The 20193-nt window shown below is 47.7% G+C and overlaps 2 protein-coding genes across 5 annotated transcripts; one reads left to right on the forward strand and one right to left on the reverse strand.

Moving 5' to 3' along the window:
• Positions 1 to 366: 366 nt before the first annotated feature.
• Positions 367 to 1345, reverse strand: LOC136526421 (uncharacterized). Its single transcript, XM_066519088.1, has 3 exons — positions 990 to 1345; positions 838 to 889; positions 367 to 750 (listed from the first exon to the last, which is right to left on the reverse strand). Exons 1-3 carry the CDS (start codon positions 1343 to 1345, stop codon positions 367 to 369), a joined length of 792 nt encoding a protein of 263 aa, XP_066375185.1.
• Positions 1346 to 8575: 7230 nt separating this feature from the next.
• LOC136527847 (uncharacterized) lies at positions 8576 to 17895 on the forward strand. Of its 4 annotated transcripts, none has more exons than XM_066520697.1 (20): positions 8576 to 8948; positions 9863 to 10037; positions 10131 to 10212; positions 10304 to 10381; positions 10474 to 10533; positions 10616 to 10720; positions 11094 to 11204; positions 12229 to 12270; positions 12871 to 12969; positions 13051 to 13130; positions 13249 to 13328; positions 13406 to 13518; positions 13619 to 13661; positions 13755 to 13846; positions 14642 to 14690; positions 15398 to 15468; positions 16809 to 16931; positions 17044 to 17156; positions 17274 to 17319; positions 17411 to 17895. In XM_066520697.1, exons 2-20 carry the CDS (start codon positions 9883 to 9885, stop codon positions 17441 to 17443), a joined length of 1575 nt encoding a protein of 524 aa, XP_066376794.1. In that variant the 5' UTR covers positions 8576 to 8948; positions 9863 to 9882; the 3' UTR covers positions 17444 to 17895. The 4 variants fall into 4 exon arrangements, with proteins under 4 accessions (XP_066376794.1, XP_066376796.1, XP_066376797.1 ...); XM_066520699.1 differs by having other exon boundaries at positions 16812 to 16931; XM_066520700.1 differs by having other exon boundaries at positions 13051 to 13106.
• Positions 17896 to 20193: the final 2298 nt, after the last annotated feature.

A 20193-nucleotide genomic window follows, 5' to 3' on the forward strand; every position in this document is an offset into this window, starting at 1 on the left:
AATGACACTGCATGAGAAAAGAAAGTGCGAACCTGGGTGACTCCGGGCAGATCGTCGGCCACCACGGACAGCGCTGTCCACAGTGACCTCTCCGCCAGCTGGTGGTATTGCTCGAAGGGGTCCCAGCGCCCGCCCTTGGCCACATCCTCGAGGGTGAACAGAGGCTCCCCCTCATGGTCGTCCCGGCTCTGCCACAGGACACGCGGGTGATCCCACCCGCGGGGCTCGAGTCGTACCCGCACGAGGGCCGAGCTTCCCTTGCCCAGGGTTGGAACCGGCTATTCCACGGCGTCGGCCACCTCGGCGTTGACCACCTCCTGCGCCTTGGGAAGTATCGTCGGAGGAGATCAGATGGACCTCCACCTCTCAGGCGCTCTCCCACAACGGCGGCGGGCCTTGGACCAAGGGTGCCACCGAGGCCTCCGCCGCCTTCATCTCCACTTCCTGGGCCGACGGCTTCACCGTGATCACGTCGGCCTCGGTGGTCTCGGGGGCTCCGGCCTCCACCATCGTGGCCTCGATGGTCCCAGGAGCTCCGGCCCCCGCCGCTGCAGCCTCGGCGATCCTAGGTGCCCCGACCTCTGTCGCCTCGGCCTCGGAGGCCCAGAGGGCCTCGACCTTAGTGGCCTCGGCAACTGAAGGTGCCTCGGCCCCATCTGAATCGTGAGCCTTGGCCTCGCGGGGCAGAGGCGCTCCCTCCCCCGTCTGTGTTGGGGTCGCCTCGGCAGCCCCTCCTTGGGCGGCCGGCTCCTTCGGGTCAGCCCTCACCGACGCCGCGCCGCGTTGTATGGTGGCTTGTGCCTCCGCCACCCAGTGGGTGGTGGAGTCGGGGCTCACCTTGAGCGCCTTAAGGGGCACCAAGGTGGGCACCTCCGCAGGTCGCTTCCGGCTAAAGACAAAACACTTATGGGGTCACCACAAGACCAAAGAACGAACGGAAAATGCTGCGACTCTACCAAAAATATGCTTACCTCGAGCGGGGCTACAACCGCTTTGGCACAGCGACCCTCTTCTGCGAAGGTGGTGGCGGCGACAGAGGCATGACCTCTGTATCCGCCGGTGCCGGCCGGTCCTCGACGGACCCCGGCGCCCCCTCGGTCCTCTGCGGGGGCAGTTGTGTCGCCCTCGCCGCCACCTGCTCCACCACGGTCGTTGAGCCCACTGGGCTGATGGCGTGCTTTCCCAACGCTCGCGCCTCGAGCGTGTCGGCCTCGGCCCTAGGGCAGGTGATTGCTGGCCCCGAGGTAGCTCCTCCTCCTCCCCTTGGGAGCACCGGGACGCTTGTCGATGCTCCAAGCACCGTCTCCCCGACGTCGGGGAGATGGTCCAGGGGACCCCGCCCCATCTCGCTCTCGTCACCTCTGCCCGTAGAGTCCACCGACAGCGACAACGACAGAGACGACTCCACTAGGAGACCGTCCTGCCTCTGCTGTCGGCGGCGCTTCTCTAGTTCCTCATGCGCGAGGATCTTCCTCTTACGCTTCGCCACCTTGGCGTCCTTCCACCTCTTCTATGCCTCGGTGTGCACCTGGTTGACCGCCCGCCGCCTTACGTCCTCGGGAACGGGCGGCAGGGAGTCTCACACATCCCTCATCCCCTACAGGAATGACGAACACGGATAAGGGAACAAGAAACGATGAGAAATGGAGAGGCCTCGGGGGCTGTGGCAGCGCGTGACTTACTAGTGAGAGGAACCCTCATGATGGGCGCATCACGAAGGGGGTCAGGCCACCGCTCCTTAGCTTTGCCTCCACCGTCTCCCTCACCCGGCAAAGAATTTCCTCGTCAGAGAGGGTGGAGGTAGACATCTAGATGCCCTCGATCGGCTCATCCGGCCTCATCTCGAACAAGCGCCGCCACCGAGCCATCAGCGGTAGCACCCTCCGACGGTGGAAGGCGGCCACGACCACAGCCGCAGTAAGGCCGTGGTCCCACAGCCTCTCCAGCCCCTCCAGGAGCGACTACAGCTTGGGCTGATCCTCCCTCGGGACGCCATACTTCCACCTCTCTGGGTAGCTCCCCACGATCCACCCGGTGTAGGGGGGAAGTCCACCGTCGTCGTTGCAAAGACAGAACCAGCTCGTGTACCAGCGGCGATTGGTTGACGTGAGCTGGGCCAGGATATAGAGGTGCTGATGGTCCTGGCGCACTTAGAGAGTGCAGCCACCAACCCTCACCACCTTCCTCGTGCCCGATGTACCCATCGGCTTGGTGGTATGCCCCGCCTAGAAGAGGTGGAGCCACAGCTCCCAATGGGGAGCAATCCCCAGATACCCCTCGCAGACGGCGACGAAGATGGCCGCCTACGCGATGAAATTGGGGTTGAAGTTATGGAGCTCCACGCCGTAGTAGTGTGGGAGCGCCCACATGAACCGGTTCACTGGAAGGCCGAGGCCACACTCGTGAAAAGACACGAAGCTCACGACATAACCGTCGTGGGGCCTCGGCTCCGGCTCGCTCGATGGAGCGATCCACTCTGGCCTGTTGGGGTCGGTAACCGGACGAAGAAGTCCGCCATCGACGAGCAACTGAAGCATCTCCACGGTGATGTCGGATGGGCCCCAAGGGTCTACCTCGATGACAACGATGTTGCTGGCCATGAGCACGGTGGAGAATTTGACTATGGCGGTGAGTCTCTCCCCCTCTCTCCTTCTATGCCTCGCCCTTCTCCCATCCTCTTCCTGGTGCTCTCTGCTCTAGCGATGGCTCAAGGGCGGCAAAGGCTAATGCAGACAAGGTAAGGGGGAGGGGCGAGGCTCATCATGTATTTATGCAGGAAGAAGGCGAAACGGATGGGCGACGAAATTGGGAAAGTTTCCCTCAAGTCCAGCGCAGTTAATCCAGATCCGATTTTACCGCCCACGTGCCCACCTTTTCCTCATTAATCGCACGAACAGTTATGTTCCATCCGCTAACATGATGTCACATCCAACCGCTGTAGCGGCAGGCGTCGTTCTGCCTCCCCAAGAAAATTGCCTCAAAAGGCGCGCCTGCCGTTGTCAAGCCAATGGGGGAGATATCCCCCACCCTATTCCTTTCAGACAAAGGAATTAGGCGCCGAGCCCGTTATGGTCTAGGGGTTCGAAGGCTGGGCCTCTAAGGGTTTCGACAGCCACCCCAAGGCAACAGAGTTAGGGACGACCGTGGGCGAGCCCATACGGGGCTGAGACCCAAGCAAGCAAAACGCTTGGGACGCCCAAAATCATGTCTGGGACCGGTAGGGAGGTCTCCGAATGAGATCCCACTGTAGGGAGGCACCGAGCCACCGGGGCCCAGTGAACGGCCCCGACACCCACTAGAGAAACCCTCTGGTACTCTTGGAGTGCGTCTCTAGACCGCTAGCCGACCCCTAGCGAACAGGGCATGGGCCTCCACTCGGACTTACCCGATAACAGCTCACCGGAAGTGTCACCGCTCGCGCCCACCGAGGGTAGCCTGGCATATTCCACCCCTCCTTCCGAACGAAAAGGAAGCGCGAGGGTCGTACAAAAAGCCAGGGAAACCCCTGACGACCCTCTTGCTCCGTGCAGAGGCTAAGGGGCTCTTCCTGCAACCTTGCTGAGACCCAGCGACCCAGGCTCGCACTCGAGGGGCTTGGCAAAATAACCCCTCCTTCCGAGCGAAAAGGACACGCGAGGGTCGTATAAAAAGCCAGGGGAACTCCTGACGGCCCTCTCACTCCATACAGAGGCTAGGGGGCTCTTCCTGTAGATATGCCAAGACCCCGCGACCTAGGCTCGCACCCGAGGGGGCTCGGCAAATAAACCCTTACGCGCGAGGGGCGTACAAAAAGCCAGGGGAACTCCAGATCGCCCTCTCGCTCCGTGCAGAGGCTCAGGGGCTCTTCCTGCAACTTTGTCGAGACCCAACGACCCAGGCTCGCACACAAGTGGGCTCGACAAACAACCCCTCCATCCGAACGAAAAGGATGTGCGAGGGTCGAACAAAAAAGTCAAGGGGACCCCTGACCGCCCTCTCGCTCCGTGCGGAGGCTTAGGGGCTCCTCCTGCACCCAAGACAAAGACAAGCGACCTAAGCCCGCACTTGAAGACTCAAAAAAACGCGATAAAGGGCATCGAGCCCGTTACGATCCAGGGGTTCGAAGGCTGGCCCCCTAAGGGTTTCGACAGCCGCCCCAGGGCAACAGAGTCAGGGACGACTATGGGCGAGCCCATACAAGGCCGAGACCCAAGCAAGCGAAACGCTTGGGATGCCCAAAGTCGTGTTCAGGACCGACAGGGAGGTCTCCGAATGGGATCCCACCGTAGGGAGGCACCGAGCCACCAGGGCCTAGCGAACGGCCCCGGCACCCACTAGAGAAACCCTCTAGTACTCTTGGAGTGTGTCTCTGGACCGCTAACCGACCCCTAGCGAACGGGGCACGGGCCTCCACTCGGACTTACCTGATAACAGCTCACCGGAAGTGTCACCCCCTCCTTCCAAGCGAAAAGGAAGTGCGAGGGTCGCACAAAAAGTCAAGGGAACTCCTGATCGCCCTCTCGCTCCGTGCAGAGGCTCGAGGGTTCTTTCTGCGATCTTGCCGAGACCCCACAACCCAAACTCGCACTTGTGGGCTCGGCAAATACGATAACATCCCTCGGTCAATGTGAGAAAAAGACCCTGGAGGAATGAATCCACTCCCCCAGGGCATCGGGGGCTACACCCGGCGGGTGCGCTCACGCGCACCCACCAAGGCCTCGAAGTACGAAACACTATTTCGCCAGGAGCTACCGCAAGTCAAGCCTCGTCAAAACCTCAAGAAGAGCGCTCACGCTCTCCCTGAGGCTTAGGGGCTACTGTCGGGTACCATAAAACGGGGTACCCTGAACGTTTACCGAAAGAATCACTTAAGCCCTATCAAAGACAGCCAAAAGGTAAACCATCGGTTGACCTCTGGCCTTGTCCGAGCCCACCGGCTCCCCGCCTCGCACAAGGCCTCGCATGGGAGGCCTCGACGGCCTGCCAAATCTCCGCCTCGCGCGAGGCCTCGCACGGGAGGCCTCGACGGGGAACTAATTCTCCGTCTCGCCCGAGGCCCGTGCGTAAAGCCTCGAACGAGACGACGATTCTCCGTATCGCTCGAGGCCGGCTCGACAATAACCCATCGCTTCTGCCTCAACCGGTCTCCCCGACAGAGCGTCACGTCCCATTAATGCACCAACCACTCCCGTGATATCAGCCGGATGACGGCTCGACACTACGGAGTGGCCAACGAGGTGGGAAGTCGCGTCAATGCCATACCGTCTAGGATAGGACGGGGCAGGGGTTACCGGCTACTGTGCTCTGGCGCTGTGCCTATGACCAGCGCCCGCACTACACTGTGCCACCTAACCCCTGCCCCAGGAACAACGCGCACGTGGAGAGTCAAGTCCGGGTCACCGTAGCCTCGGAATCAGTGCACAGGACCAACTGCTCCCTCTAAGCCTCGACAATCGACTTCAGGGTCTCGGCAATCTCGGGATTCACGTCTGCCGAGCCTCCCACGATGGCTCGGCCTTAGCACCAACTGAGTCTCAGCTTCTCACACAGTCAACACACAGTGACCGCCACGTCGACCGCCACGCCCCGCTTCAAGATAACACTGGAGCCCCACGACGCATAGGATCGGATGTGACTGGCACGTCGCCCTAGTACTTCAAGGATGGGACCACTCCATCGACCACGCCGCCACAGTGACAGGCTACAAGGCTCGGACATGCCGCCTTCGTTCGCACGACGCCATGTAGCTAGCGCATGTACCACCCTTGTCCCCCTTCAACTATAAAAGGGAGGGACTAGGGCCGTTTCTAGGGATCGAAGGGGGGACGATTTAGGCCTACACCCACCCAACGAACTCACGCATAAACGCACGGATGAACACACGAGCTCCCCCGCTGCTTGAGATCAACATCTTAAGCAACCCACGCCGCTCCACGCAGAGACCAGGGACTAGCTCCCTCTCTCGTCCTACTTGTAACCCCCTACTATGAGCATTTCGGTGCAAGGAATACAAGATCGAACTCTCAAACTGGACGTAGGGCACCCATTACCTGAACCAGTATAAACCTTGTGTCTCTTTGCATCACCATCCGGGATCGGGAACACGCAATATAAATTTACTAATTGGTTGAGGGCCCGCCGGTCCAAAACACCGACAGTAAGTAAGTTAAGTTTAAGTCATAAGGTGAGATCAAGGAGGAGAATGTTAGATTAATCTCCACTAATTGGCCCAACGACCAATTAGGCTCTTGGATTCATGCTTTGATCAGAGGCGCCAACCGCTCCATGGTTGGTGGGCCCCCGTCGCACAGCGCCATAAAAAGGGAGGTTGGAGCCGGGGCATAAGGCACGAGGTTCATCTGAGCCGCCAGACGCCCCACCTACAGTCCCTAAACCCTAAACCGATCTAGTGAGGGGGCGTTGCCAGCGACGGGAAGACCGCCACCGTCCACCGCCGCCTCTGCACCGCCACCACTGCATCTGTGACTTCACCACCGAACCTCACCGTATCACCAACAAGGATGACATGGCAAGCTTGTCTTTTACGAAGACGGCCGATGGTTTGCACATCCGCAACCTCTCTCTCTCTCTCTCACTCTATCTGTAAATCCCGTACTAGTTCATGTTGTAGGACTTACTATTTATCCTAAATATTAGTACACATGCTAGATCTATGGCTAGATGATCATGTGAATTCTATCACAAGCAACTTGGCCGTCTGTTCTTTTGGCCATTCTATGGTGGTTGTGGGATGCCAGAAACGGTAGAATCTTCAAAGGAGACGTTGTCGGCACGTAATGTCATCTCTTGCCTATTTGATTACTTCACCATTTGGGAGGGTAGGTCTTTTATTGGCATGCATGATTCCTGGGCTGCGTAAATGGGGCATGTTTTCCCGCTCTTGTATCACTTCTCAACCTTAGGTTGACCCTGAGCCTGCTATGTTACGAACTCTTTCTGAATATATTAATTTCAACCAGCGGGGAAACTCAGCCCACCGCTACTTTTCGCGGCATCCTTTCCTTCTCAGCCTTCCAGGCCGACATGCAAGGGGCAAGGGCGCAAGGCCAGTGACCATGGCCCACTAAGCCACACGCGCACACCCGTGTTCCCCTCCATTCGGGGTTCGGCAGAAGGCACTTCCGTGCTCGGCAGTGCTAGCGTCGGAACATTTGGACGGGTGCCTTCATCTGGATGTCCGCACCTGCGCTCGGTCTCCCCCCGCGGCCCGCGTATCTGCATCCTACGCCCGCTTATGTGGGCCCGTGCCGTACGACCTGCCCTAACTGAACGTGGGGTATCCCCGCTCACGCCCCTCCACTTCTCACGCGCATGCATGCGACCAAAAGCTGCATTAGGTGATTACAGCAGGTGGCTGCCTACGCTAGCATCCAGAAGAGGGGGAGGGGGCGGCAGATTCCCTACCGGCGTCGGGAGGAGGAAGAGGACAAAAAATCCAAGACAGAGATGCAACACCCAGATATACTTTTGAAATATTCGGATGCAACACTTGCAATATATGTCTGAAGATAGATGAAACATATGACACATGCATCTGAAACAGTAGCTGCAACACCACAGATCTACTTTGAAATATCTAGATGAAACACTTGCAATATACGTACGAAACAGTTGAAACGCTTGAAACATGCATATGAAACACTTGCAAAAAACACCTGAAAACACTTCATATGTGCAAAAACATATGCAACATTTAGATGAAACACCTGCAAACATATGTCTAGAAAATAAGATGAAATATTTAGAACATACACTTGAAACATACGTGTATAGCCACTGCAACATATGCAACATTTCGATCTACTTTTATAATATCAAGATAAATCACTTGCAACGTCAAGATGAAAACGTTTAAAACACTTGAAACATACTCTGCAACACGGGCTTTGCTTGGACGAATGGAGGCACGCCGGCGCGGAGGTCAACGATGGCGCATGGACCTCGCTGTGCGGCAACGACACGGGCAACTCGCCGGTGGGCGTTGCGTCACACGAATCTCGTCCCCCTCGTCTGCTTGTTGGAGCATCCGTTGTGGAGGCTCGCCGGTGGAGACGGCCGCGGCCGCGGCTTGCCAGCTCGATGGAGGTGGTCGTGGTGAGCGGGCCGGCCGTGGCGAAGAGGCACATGGAGGTGGGCGAGGCAGAGTGGGCCCAGTGAGGAATGCGGCGTGGAGGAGGCCGCATGGATGGCGCGCGGCACGACGGAGGCGCGGCGATGCGGGTGACCGGCAGCGGCGAGGCGAAGTGGGGTGGACAGATAGGCACGGCGACACGTACAAAAGTGAGCGGTGAAAGACGTCCATCGGACCGGACGTCAAAATCATATCATTATTATCATTTCGTGGTCGGTGCTCCCCTTCCTCAATCTTGCTTCTCGCCTCTCCGTTCTTCGGTCCGGATTTTGCGCTCTCGCGGTGCAGCTTCCCAACGCGGCAACGCGCGAACGACTGCGTGCCGAGCGGACCGAGAGCGAGATGCCATGCTTTTCGATCGCAGCATGGAAACAGGAGAATGCCACTAAAGTTGAGGTTATTTACCCGCTATTGCCATCGGGATACTCCCCTCTCCCTCAGTCGCTCTGGATCCCTCCCCGTTCCCGTTTCCGTTCCCCTTCCGCTTCCACATTCCTCGGTCAGGACGACGCGCAGCCCCGTCCGCACGTCCCCGTGCTCTCGCTCCTCCAGAGGCGACTAGGGTTTGGAGGCTGCAGAGAGGGTGCTACCCGGGCCAACTCCTCCGACCGCTCGCAGGAGAAGGAGCTCCCCGCTGCCTCGCCATCGTCTGGCCCTTTCCCATCGCCACCCGCGAGCTCCAGCCCTTGTGAATCGGAAGGGTTCTGGATTTGATTTGGGAGCCAAGCTACCGGCGGACACACTCCCCTGTCTCCCGGTCTGTTCCTCCCCGAGCGGCACCCCCCTGCGTCCGCTTGCCGCTTCTAGCATCGGGGAGGTACTACGTCCTCTCCTTTTCTGTTCAATAATTTAAATATTTAATAAATGGTGATATTACTGCTGAACCGATTAGGAGAAGCCGATTGGATTGTAGCATTTCGGTAGCCCCTGATGACAGTTCATACTTTCGCGCTGTGTAGATTAGATTGCAGTTGCAGTTGCACCGGTGTACAATTTTTAATCGAATTGGCAGGTCGAATGGAATTAGTATCATTCCTGGGAATAACCGAATTGATCCTGATTGATTGTGAACCGATTGTTTAGTAGCACTTTTCTGATGATAACGCACACTTAGTTTTTGTCTCAACTGATGCTTAATCAAACACTAGCCGTAAATTTTGGAAACTTCCGTTCGAAGATGGCGAACCTGAGAGTTAAGAACTGAAGATCCTTAATAGATACCAAAAGAGTTACAGAAATAGCAATATCTACGTGAAGCTAGTAACCGAAACAAAGTGACCATACTGCTTTGGGCATCAATGCATCATGGTCTTTTCACACTCAAGACAGATAATCAGCCATGTGAAAAGGACTGCCCAAACAGTGAAGTTCTCCATATAACTCCTTAAGGCTGATGCTTCTATGTGCAGCTAGCTTCTCATAAAAGCTCCTGATAAGTAAGCTGTCCCAGACAGGGCCAGTCACCTTGCTTGACCTGTTCCCTGCGGTGGGGTTTGGTTGGCTGGTTCGTTTCTTTAGTTGATTCCCAAACAAAACTTAAGATGAAATTGAGTGGTAACTATGGCATGACTTGTTACTGTTGGGATCCTTAAGGATTACTTGGATAAATTGTGTTTTTCAGCTTGGGATTGCGAGTGGATGAATTAATTTTCATGTGTATATATATTGGGGGTGTGCATATTATTTTTTCGTCCTGCATTTTACCAGGCTGTTAATTCCATATTTCTACAGAAAAATTACAGAGGAAGGATATGAGGGATCCATTTGATGCACCGGTTGATCTCATTAATGCGGACCATAATGGCGGGAATCAAGTTTCCAGGACCGGTGCAGTTTCTGCTGGGGACTATGGTCTACAAAATGGTGGACCCAAATCCTTTGCTCCAAACTCCGACACTCTAGTCAGGTCTTTAATTCTTGAACAAAAGCACCTGCTGCAGACACTTTCTTTCATTTTGTTGACTTCTTTGTGAAGTGACGCTATATCTTGCATCGGCAGGCATCAACTCCAGGGTGCATCCTTGCACAAAGACTTAGTTGTGGAAGATACCAATACTCGTATCATGGATCCTGAGACCAAGGTAAACTGTTCAGAATTTGGAAAAGTTGCAATTAGATGTTTCTTTCAATCTGTGCCAAGTCCTTTGACCCTCTGATGTTTCCGTTTTTCAGGAACTTCACTTTAGATCACAATCACAAGAGGACGAGATCTTGTTGCTTCGCAAGAAAATTGCTGAGGCATCTCTCAAGGTAGGAGGGTAAAAAGGGTAAATCCCTAACATTTGTTTCTTTTCTTCTACCACTATGCCTAATTTATAACCATGGTTACTTTATTGTGATAGGAACTGAGATTGCTGAGTGAAAAACATATTCTGGAGAGGAGGCTCACAGACTTGAGGATGGTCTCTATAATCATACATCTCACTTTGCTTGCTGTTCCATTCGTAGAACTATTTATTAATTTAAATATTTGCTATTTGCTAGGCTGTTGATGAGAAGCAGGAAGAAGCTATATCTGGTGCTTTGAAACAATTGAACCAGAAGAAAGCCCATCTTGAGGACAATATGAGACTGGCAAATGAACTAAAAGTATGGTGCTATTGTACATTTCAAGAATGTAGGCTCAAAATCTCTATATGCAATGTCCTATTTACCTATTTTATACCTTGTACGTTATTTCATTATGTTTTTTTTTGGTTCATGATCCAAATATTGCGATTAGAAAAATACCTTGCACTAAATATAACATGTGGGTCTGGACTCCTTGGCCTACATATTGATGAGGCATGGGTAAAATATTTTCTCAACCACACGCTTTAATGTGACAATTATGTAAAGCCTCGAGTTTTCTGCATTTGGCTGTTCTCAGTTTTGTTGTTGTCAACTGTTTTTTTATGAAATAGATTACATGCTTTCGATTGTCTTTCTGGGAACTTCTGGACTTACTATGGAATTTTTCTAGGTTGAGGAAGAAGAGCTATACTTTTTTACTTCTTCGTTGCTTAGCATGCTAGCAGAATACAATGTTCGCCCACCTCAAATAAATGCTTCTACCATTACAACTGGTACAAAGGTAATTCTTACTGCATCATCGTGTTTTGAATTGTCTGTTCCTTACTCTGGATCATTTACTGTATTGTGGCCTGAGTTTTTTTCTGTGGTAATCATAAATAAATGCAGTTTATGTTTATAAGCTAGAATACATTAGCTATGTTTAAGTATTGCTGGAACTATGTGCAACTGGGAAGAAATAAATTTTGTTGATGTAACTACTGGTTGACAGAGTCGAAAGTTTTGTGACATTCTTAACAGTGTCAGTATTTCTGATGAAATCATAGTTTATTTGAATTCAGTTTTCATTGTATGCACACTCCCCTTTTGCTCAAATACTACTGTAGTATCTTTGTAATGGGTTCGCTTATCAAAAGCTAAAAGCTATACCATACTCTACTAGCATGGTATTTTCTAATAGACTTTTTGTTAGCAATGGAGGAGGCTTAGGAAGCTCTCTCACTCACTCAGCAGTCACTCCCAGGAGCTGAGGCTCACTCTCACTCACTTGGCAGTCAGTTGGTAGTCACTTGGGAGGGAGAGGAGGAGAAAACGCACCAGGTTTTGAGCAGAGGGAAAGGAGAGAACACTCCAGGTTTTGAGTATTCCTCTCCCTCCCTCCCGAGTGAGTACCAACTGACTGCCGAGTAAGTGAGAGTGAACCTCAGCCTGGCCAAGTGAGTGAGAGAGCTTCCTAGGACTCCTCCATTGCTAACATTATTGGCATGGTTGCACAAACTTACCAAGCAGAATTTACTCTGACACCGTGCAACAGGTTAGTTAGTATGGATAGCTACAATGAGTACTTCTACATGGCTTCACTTTTGTGTACTTCTGTTCCATGGCTAGCTGCCATCATTTTGTTAGTTTATCTGTTATTCTTTTTTTTTTAATTTCTCCTAACCCTTAGTTACTTGCTCAGTTCGTATGGTTGCTATAGTATGCTTATTCTTAGATTAGTCTTTAAAAATCAAACCTGTTTACTAGCTTCTTTATGTTACTTTTACTCGGTGTTAACATGAGGGTGAAATTATTTCTTTTTTCAGCGCTTGTACCAACAGATGCATTGGAAGCTTAGGTCTTTAAATGTAAGTGTTTGCAATTTTGAATCCTTAAGATTGTGACATGTTTAACTTTTGACATGATGATTTTGAAAAAAAATTCATGCTGTTCTAGATTTTAAAATGTGGATACTTATGAATGCCCTTTTTTGTATTCTATATTGAGTATTGACCCACTGAAACTGAATGTGGCTCAACCGATGTTGACTCAAAAAATGTAATGAAACTGATGTCTCAATTTGGTTTAATTTGTGCGGTATTGTAATAAGCTTAAAACATTGTTTCCTCCTTTCTATTAAAGTGTGTTTTTCCTGACCGTGTGTAGTTTTGGGTGGGTGGGTCACTTACAACTTACAAGAACAGATATCGGTGCCCCCTCTTGAAGAATTTACCATTTGGGCAGCTATGCTTTATATGGTTGTTTGGGCTTACATACGAGTTTCTTGATATAGCTCCACTGTTGGTCATCAATTTACTTTGCACAAATTATGATTGCTAGATTGATGACATGTTCAAGGGTTGATCATCAATTCAGTCATCAAGATGACTTTCATTTGACAACTATTTTTTTAAGTGTGTTAATCCGTTGTATAGCTTGTGTATCATATAAACTTTATACTGATCCAGGACAATTTAGGTGATATTACTCAACCTGGAAATATATATAATCCCAATCATCAGCAAGTGACCCTATCAAGAAATGAACCTTCCCCATCTTATAATATGGTAACTACCAACATGGCCCTGCACTTAACTTTCCTAACATTTTAACTTCATACATAATTGGTTAAGTGGTCTTGTTTACAGGATTCAAATAGGAATGCTCTTCAACAGTATGCTCAAGGTCCAAGTGTTGAGCAAATGTACCACGGATCCAATTTTCAGCAGTAATTCAAGATCTTCCATTATGACATTATCTAATTATTGTTTGTAGACATCCACTCTAACCTCTGATCTGCATGAAAATATTTTGACATCTGTTTCTTGTCTGCCTCATTCTTTCAGGGATACTGGAGGTACTACTCCCTCTAATTATTTTGAAGAAGGAAGAGTAGATGGTGACTCGCAGTTATACCAACATGATGGTAAATAAATATCTAATTTTGTGATTAGACGAGATTCCAGATCATATCTATTGATATTATTGGCAATTGTAATATAGGTGATGCTTTACCTGGTATTGAGGGGTTTCAAATTGCTGGTGAACCGAGACCAGGATTTCAATTAACAGCATGCGGTTTCCCTACAAATGGTACTACCCTTTGCAATTTCCAGGTATATTGTTTTCTGACCTTTTGTTACGATTCTTTATAATTGCTATATGTGTTAAATCTTGTAAATAAAACCTTTCATCCCATTGATGTTGCTGTTCTAGTGGGTTCGCCATCTTGAAAATGGTATCAGGCAGTCTATCGAAGGTAAAGTGGGGAATTTATCCTAGATCCTGTGGCATATTATTGTTCAGATATAATTTAATTTTGCTTACTACTTCTTTATATTTTGAAATTTAGGTGCCACGATGTATGACTATGTGGTCACTGCAGATGATGTTGGCACTCTTCTTGCTGTAGACTGTACGCCTATGGATGATAATGGCCGCCAGGTTATTATTCAGAATTATAAAATATATAGGCTGTTTCTTTGGCTTTAGGATGCACTCCTATCTATGTTTTTTTTCCTGTGTATGTCAATGCTCAAGTGTCGCGGAAATGCGTATGTTGCGTTGGATTTGCGGTCATACAAGAAGGGATCGAGTTCGGAACGATGATATACGTGATAGATTAGGGGTAGCACCAATTGAAGAGAAGCTTGTCCAACACTGGTTGAGATGGTTTGGACATGTCCAACGGAGACCTCCTGAGGCACCGGTGCGTAGTGGAATCCTAGGCCAGGATAGTAACGTGAAGAGAGGCAGAGGAAGACCGAAGTTGACTTGGGTAGAGGCAATAAAAGGAGACTTGAAAGGATGGAATATACCCAAAGACTTAGCCTTAGATAGGAGTGCTTGGAAGACAGCTATTCACGTGCCTGAACCTTGATTGCTTCTGTTGGGTTTCAACTCTAGCCTACCCCAACTTGTTTGGGACTTAAAGGCTTTGTTGTTGTTGTTGTTGTTGTTGTATGTCAATGCTCAAGTCAATGTTTTTCAACTCATTTGTTGTCTATAATAGTATGTGCTAGAATTTGGAAATTTAAGACATGCATTTATGCTACTGGTTTTCCTAGTCACGCTTAATGTGTAGAACTGTAGATGAGAGGAGTGTACTTGAGCTTTTTACCTTTTACATTGGTTCAATATTGTAACCACCAATACATGAGCATCTGATACTGGGAAACTTTGAATTTAAGTCCACATACAGTGCTATTATTCTAGTATAACAAGTCTCCTTTTATGTAGGGTGATTTGGTGACAGAATTTGCTAACAATGGGAATAAGATAACCTGTGGTGAGTTTCCATTGCTGTGTTGCTGCATTTTTGGATTGCTGATCTCATGTATTACAATATCATAGCACTTTTCTTTATGGATTAGCTTATTGGACCCTATATATTCTCATGCCATGATTTAAAAAATTGAAGATATACTACATTGCAAGGGTTTCCTCTAGAAAATGCTTCCTGAAAAAGTTGACATTTACTAGGTAAATAGTGAATAGTCAGAATAATCATGTTGGCTAAAACTGAAAGGGCATCTTATATCTTCTTTAATCAGTTATTATTAAATAAGTTAATCTTGCACAACCATGTACTAAGATTAAGGAATCAGTCTTTGTGGTTGTGGCTTTTTTCATCCCTTGCATGCATGTGTCCCAAGACCCAATGTAGTGTCATGTGCTATTACTTCAAAAATGAAAATATCACTGCATTTAGAAATTTCCAAGTTGCTATGCATTTTCATTTGATATTGAAATTTTGTTTAACTATTTATGGTACTGGAGTGATGACAAGTTTTCTGGTTAAACTAATTTTCTGAGAAATGGAGTTACAGTTACCTGAATGGACATGTCATCCATTTCTCAAACATCATTCCATTTTTCGAGTCTATTTGCATGGCTTTAACGACTTGAACGAAAAGGCACAAACCTGTGTGCTGTCATATAGTATTTCTACTTGCTTCCTTACCTAACAGATGAAGTTCCATTGTACATCTGCAGATCCAGAGATGCAGAGTCATATTGATGCATATATTTCTAATGGCAGAGCTGAATTTGAAGTTTATGTCCTGGTATGTGTGAAAATGTTTGGGAAAAGACCATTTTATACCCTGAACAATCCGCGTTATCTGTTTGACCCCCTGAACAAAATTTCAGCTCAATTTGCTGTCCCAAACTATTTCAACTTTTCCAATCTACCCCCTAATGATTTTCTCGTATTTCTCTGCATACAAGTTGAGTTTTAAGTTCAAATTTCGTGGGGTGTTAAATACTTTAGTTTTTCATCATTGTTTTTAATGCAATTTTGTATCTCTAGGGTTAACTTTGTAGTAAATTCTCCCAAACTATGAATATGATCATGAAATTTCTTATTGCATTTTTTTATAATAAGTTATGATGTGTTCTCACTGAGTCACCAGGTCGTGGGTTCGAAGCAGCCTCTCCGCAGATTTTGCGGGGGAAAGGCTTGTCTCGGTTTATCCCTTCCCCAGACCCCACTCATATGGGAGCCTCCGGCGCTGGGTCTGCCCTTTTTAAGTTATGATGTGTTCTATAGCCCCTCAAAATTGGTACTTATGTGGACAAAAAAAGTACAAATCTCATTGGGGGTAGATTGGACTGAAATAGTTTGATGGGAGTAAATTGAGTCGACATTTCATTCAGGGATTAAATGGCCAAACTAGATTGTCCGAGGTAGTAAAATAGGACTTTTTTCCAAAATGTTCATTATCCTGTCAATATTTTTGTACTAACTAGCAATGGATGCTGCGGTGCTACCTATGAAGATGACATGATGTTTACTTGGAAAGCATGTTCTCCAAGAATCTTTATCATTGTGACAAGCGTTATATAGTTGTTAATGCAATTGTAATCTTAGTAGTCATGTTTACTGCTTACTACTACAATTTGTCTTTCATGAACTATTGATTTAGTTCTTGAAGACATAGATAATGTATTCTATAGCCTCAGTTTTTGGGACTTTAAGACACTCGATTAGATCTATTTACAGATGAAAGAAATGTGACATCAATTGTTGTATGCTTATTTTATTGTTTGGTTTTATGTAATATAGGTGTCTGGATGTTTCCTTTTCCCTTATGTAGAATAGGTCCTGCACCGGTGCACCCTATTGTTGAAGGAAAATAGTTGGGTAGAAGTATTGGATGTTATGATCTTGTTTGGGGAAGCAACCATGGCCGCCTTCTCTTTTGGAGTTCAGTTAGAACTTTCAGTTCATTCCAGGCAACTCCTATTATACCCCTGTCCTCCTAGCAACCATCTAGCGCTGCTAGCTTAACAGTCAATTTATTGATTGCACTATGATTGTATCATGCATATTTTCTACTGATGCTGGAAAAAAATTAATTAAACAATATCTAAGCGCTCTGGCTGATTTAGACCTTTTGTGCAGCAGGCTTATTCTCCTGAGGAATGGGAAGTGGCTACATTGGTGCTTACACGACCTAACTATCGGATTAAGTTAAAAAAGACCGGTGAAGTTATAATTGATGAGAAGTACTCACAAAGTCTACAGGTATTAATGTCCATGTGACATTGGCCATCATAGTAATTATAAATCTACAGTAACTATTTGATTAATCTCACATGTTTATTCGATTCTCTTATATTAAAATTTGTCTTTGCAGACAAAAATTCCAAATGGGCGCACAACTCAATTTGTTTTAGTAACTGCGGGTGCAACTCTTCCATTTAACACACTGGGAATATCAGAGCCAAACAATGAGGATCACGATGTTAGGTACCAACTGTGACACCTTACTTCATAGTCAGCCTTCTCTGTGGCACGATTTTGTTTTCATTTTTTCAAATAAAATAAAAAGGAAATCCATATATCTGATTATCTGACTCTTTTTAGGTTACGTGATCTAATCGTATTAGTCATGAGAACTTTCCAGAAAAAGGTATCCCTTTTATATGGCATTTTCTGATCTTAAACCTTATCTGGATTATGTGTTTACTTGTTTTTATTTGTTTGATTTTCATGTTTGACAGGCTCTAGATGCTAAAAGGAAAGGCAAGGCTTAGAATCCATGTAGATCTGTTACAAAAGATTCTAGGTAGAACCGTAGAAGATTTTCCTATTTTTGATTGTTTTGTGCAGTATTCGATAATTTTTGTACTTGAGGCAGAACGAGCTCTCTATAGAGCAGAAATTTCAAGAGTTACCTGGTGGAGGCGTGTGGGCACATAAATGGCTAGAGGAACCTAGGATCAATTCTTATCCTGCTAGGATCAATAGTAAATTGTAGGTTTGTGTAATTCTTGCCTTCTTCTCATTGCTTGCTCTAAGTTATGCCATGTCACTGCGGTCTTTGTAAATTTGAAGCAGCCAGTGCTGCAAATAAACCTATGAGATGTTCACCGCAGCTCTTGGATATAACTTCATTTCTGTATGTTTGTTGATTTTGATTATCAACTGTTCACCATGCTGTTTACAGTAAGGTTCACAAAGAATCGAATTTGCAATGTTCGTCTCACGGGCTTCCAGTGTGCCTTTCGTTCAGCATATTGCCAATTAAGATGTTTTTAGGGCACAATTCATGAAAGGATACAATAATTTTCCTGCCTCTGGATTGAATCACCTGATTACCATGACGGTGAGAAAATTGGTTACGTTTGGAAACAATTTTGTTCCCCATGGGGAACAGACGAGCAGTAGGTTCTGATGTAGTGATGTTCCATTTCCTGCATCCTGCGTGGAATGGACTTCAGGTCTTCCCCCATGCTGCCAGGTGTAGAGCACTAGCTACAGTACCAACTACAATTTTGTTGTAGTTCACTTTTCACGCAATTGTACCCAGCAGCTAGCGCTAGTGCATGTGAGGGAACAAAAGGGCAAAACACAAAAGAGCGAAAACAATGGTGCATCCCAAAGGTCCTCTTTCAGGGCCTTAGGGGCAGGGTGCCCAGGTAAATGGACCCGAACTTCTCCGCGCCGATCAGGTTGGTGTACGCAAAGCCGTTCGTGGATTTGGTCAGTTCGGCGTATGATACTCTCTGGTAATTCTTTGCTCTCGACAACACCCGGGGGCCGGGGCTGCGTCTTTGCCTGTCTCGTCGTTGTCCTCCAGCACTGGAAAATGGTGAGCATTGAGCAGTAGTATGGCCATGAAGAGTGCGACGCTTAGGACTGGCTCCAGCGCACACGCTATCCGAAGAAGCAGACGAGCAGCCGGGCACCACGGCAAGCCGAGCTGCGGGACGCCGCCACAGAGCTACCCGTTCCCGGCGATCTTAAACCCAGATATGTTCGCGAACACGCCGTGCATTGGCACACGGCCGTCGAGATCGTTGTAAGACATGCAGTTCGAGCTCGATCATAGTTGCCCCGCAGTGATCTCTAGCGAGGAGTAAGTAGGTTTCTCAAAGTGTGAGATGCGCATTTATTTTGAAACGAAAGGAGTAAACTATATTTGAAATCGGATGTGTGCAGCGCTTAGGCACAAGGCTGCACGGCCGGATGGTCTCACAAGAAGCAAAAATTTCCCAGTCCATCCACGGTGAGCAAGGATGCAGGGTCATGGTGTTTTGTAGCTAAGCTAGCTTAGTTCGTTTTTCCTCTTAATAATAAAGTATGTCAAGCCATTCTATTTTACTTTAGCAAGTGTTTGGGTTGGTCTAATGACCCAAAACTTGTACTTGCATCCTTAAAGGTGAGCCAAGATGGACCAAGTCTTTAGGTATAGCCCAAAACTGGTAGTACTTGCATCCTTAATGTAATACGTTTACACATTTTTCTTTACTAACATGTTAGATTATTATACTCTTTTAAGTTCATACGAGCTAGGAAGTTGGTTGTATTACTACTCCTTCCGTCCCAAAAATAAATTTCGATTTGGGTTCCGTGCAAGCTTGACTAGATTTATATAAAATATCAGCAACGTTTGTATCTCCAGATAAGTTTATTATGAATAAAAATTCAACAATCAATCTAATAATATTTATTATGCACCACAGATATTAATGATTTTGTGTATATATTTGGTCAAAATCGAAAGCGTTTGACTTCTCAAAAAGTGAGAAAGACAATTATTTTGGAACGGAAAGAGTATGCATTATTATGCCAATCTCAGTGAATAGTTTCATGACGTTGCTTGCAAAAATGACATATCATATAGAATAAAATGGAACTAGGATGAAATATTCACTCTCAATGCAAGTTTTATTCTATAGTTTCATAAACATTTAATTTCATAACTCGTAGAGAGTTTTAAATCCGCTACACTCTACTCTACCAATGCACCATTATTTTCTTTGCTAAACCCACCCCACAAAACATCCCCCACTGAGAAGTCCACCATCCATCCACCCTAAAAAAAATATACCCAGAAAAACAACACCTTAGAAACAAACCGGCCAAATTGCTTCTAAGTTTTCTCTCTCCTTACTCACTCAAATCGAACGGTTAAGATCGTGTGGTAATGGTTTGGTTCAGAGCCGGTTTATATGGTCTAGTTTTCTCACTGGACCAATTTAGTTTGGGGGAAAATGGGCTGACACTACTGGATTCAGGTTCTTTGCCGAGTGCCTGAGGCACTCGGCAAAGACCAAATTGCACTCGGCAAAGAACACACGGCAAAAAATTGATCGGCAAAGCCCTCTTTGCCGAGTGTCTTTTATCGGGCACTCGACAAAGACTTTGCCGAGAGCCCCGGGGGCACTCGGCAAAGAAAAGCGATCGTCACGGCGCCGGCCCAGTTGACGGTGGCTTTGCCGAGTGCCAACCCTGCAGGCACTCGGCAAATATTTTTTTATTTTTTTTAAAAAAATTCTTT

The sequence above is a fragment of the Miscanthus floridulus genome, chromosome 19 (genome assembly GCF_019320115.1).
Source record: "Miscanthus floridulus cultivar M001 chromosome 19, ASM1932011v1, whole genome shotgun sequence".
NCBI lineage: Eukaryota > Viridiplantae > Streptophyta > Magnoliopsida > Poales > Poaceae > Miscanthus > Miscanthus floridulus.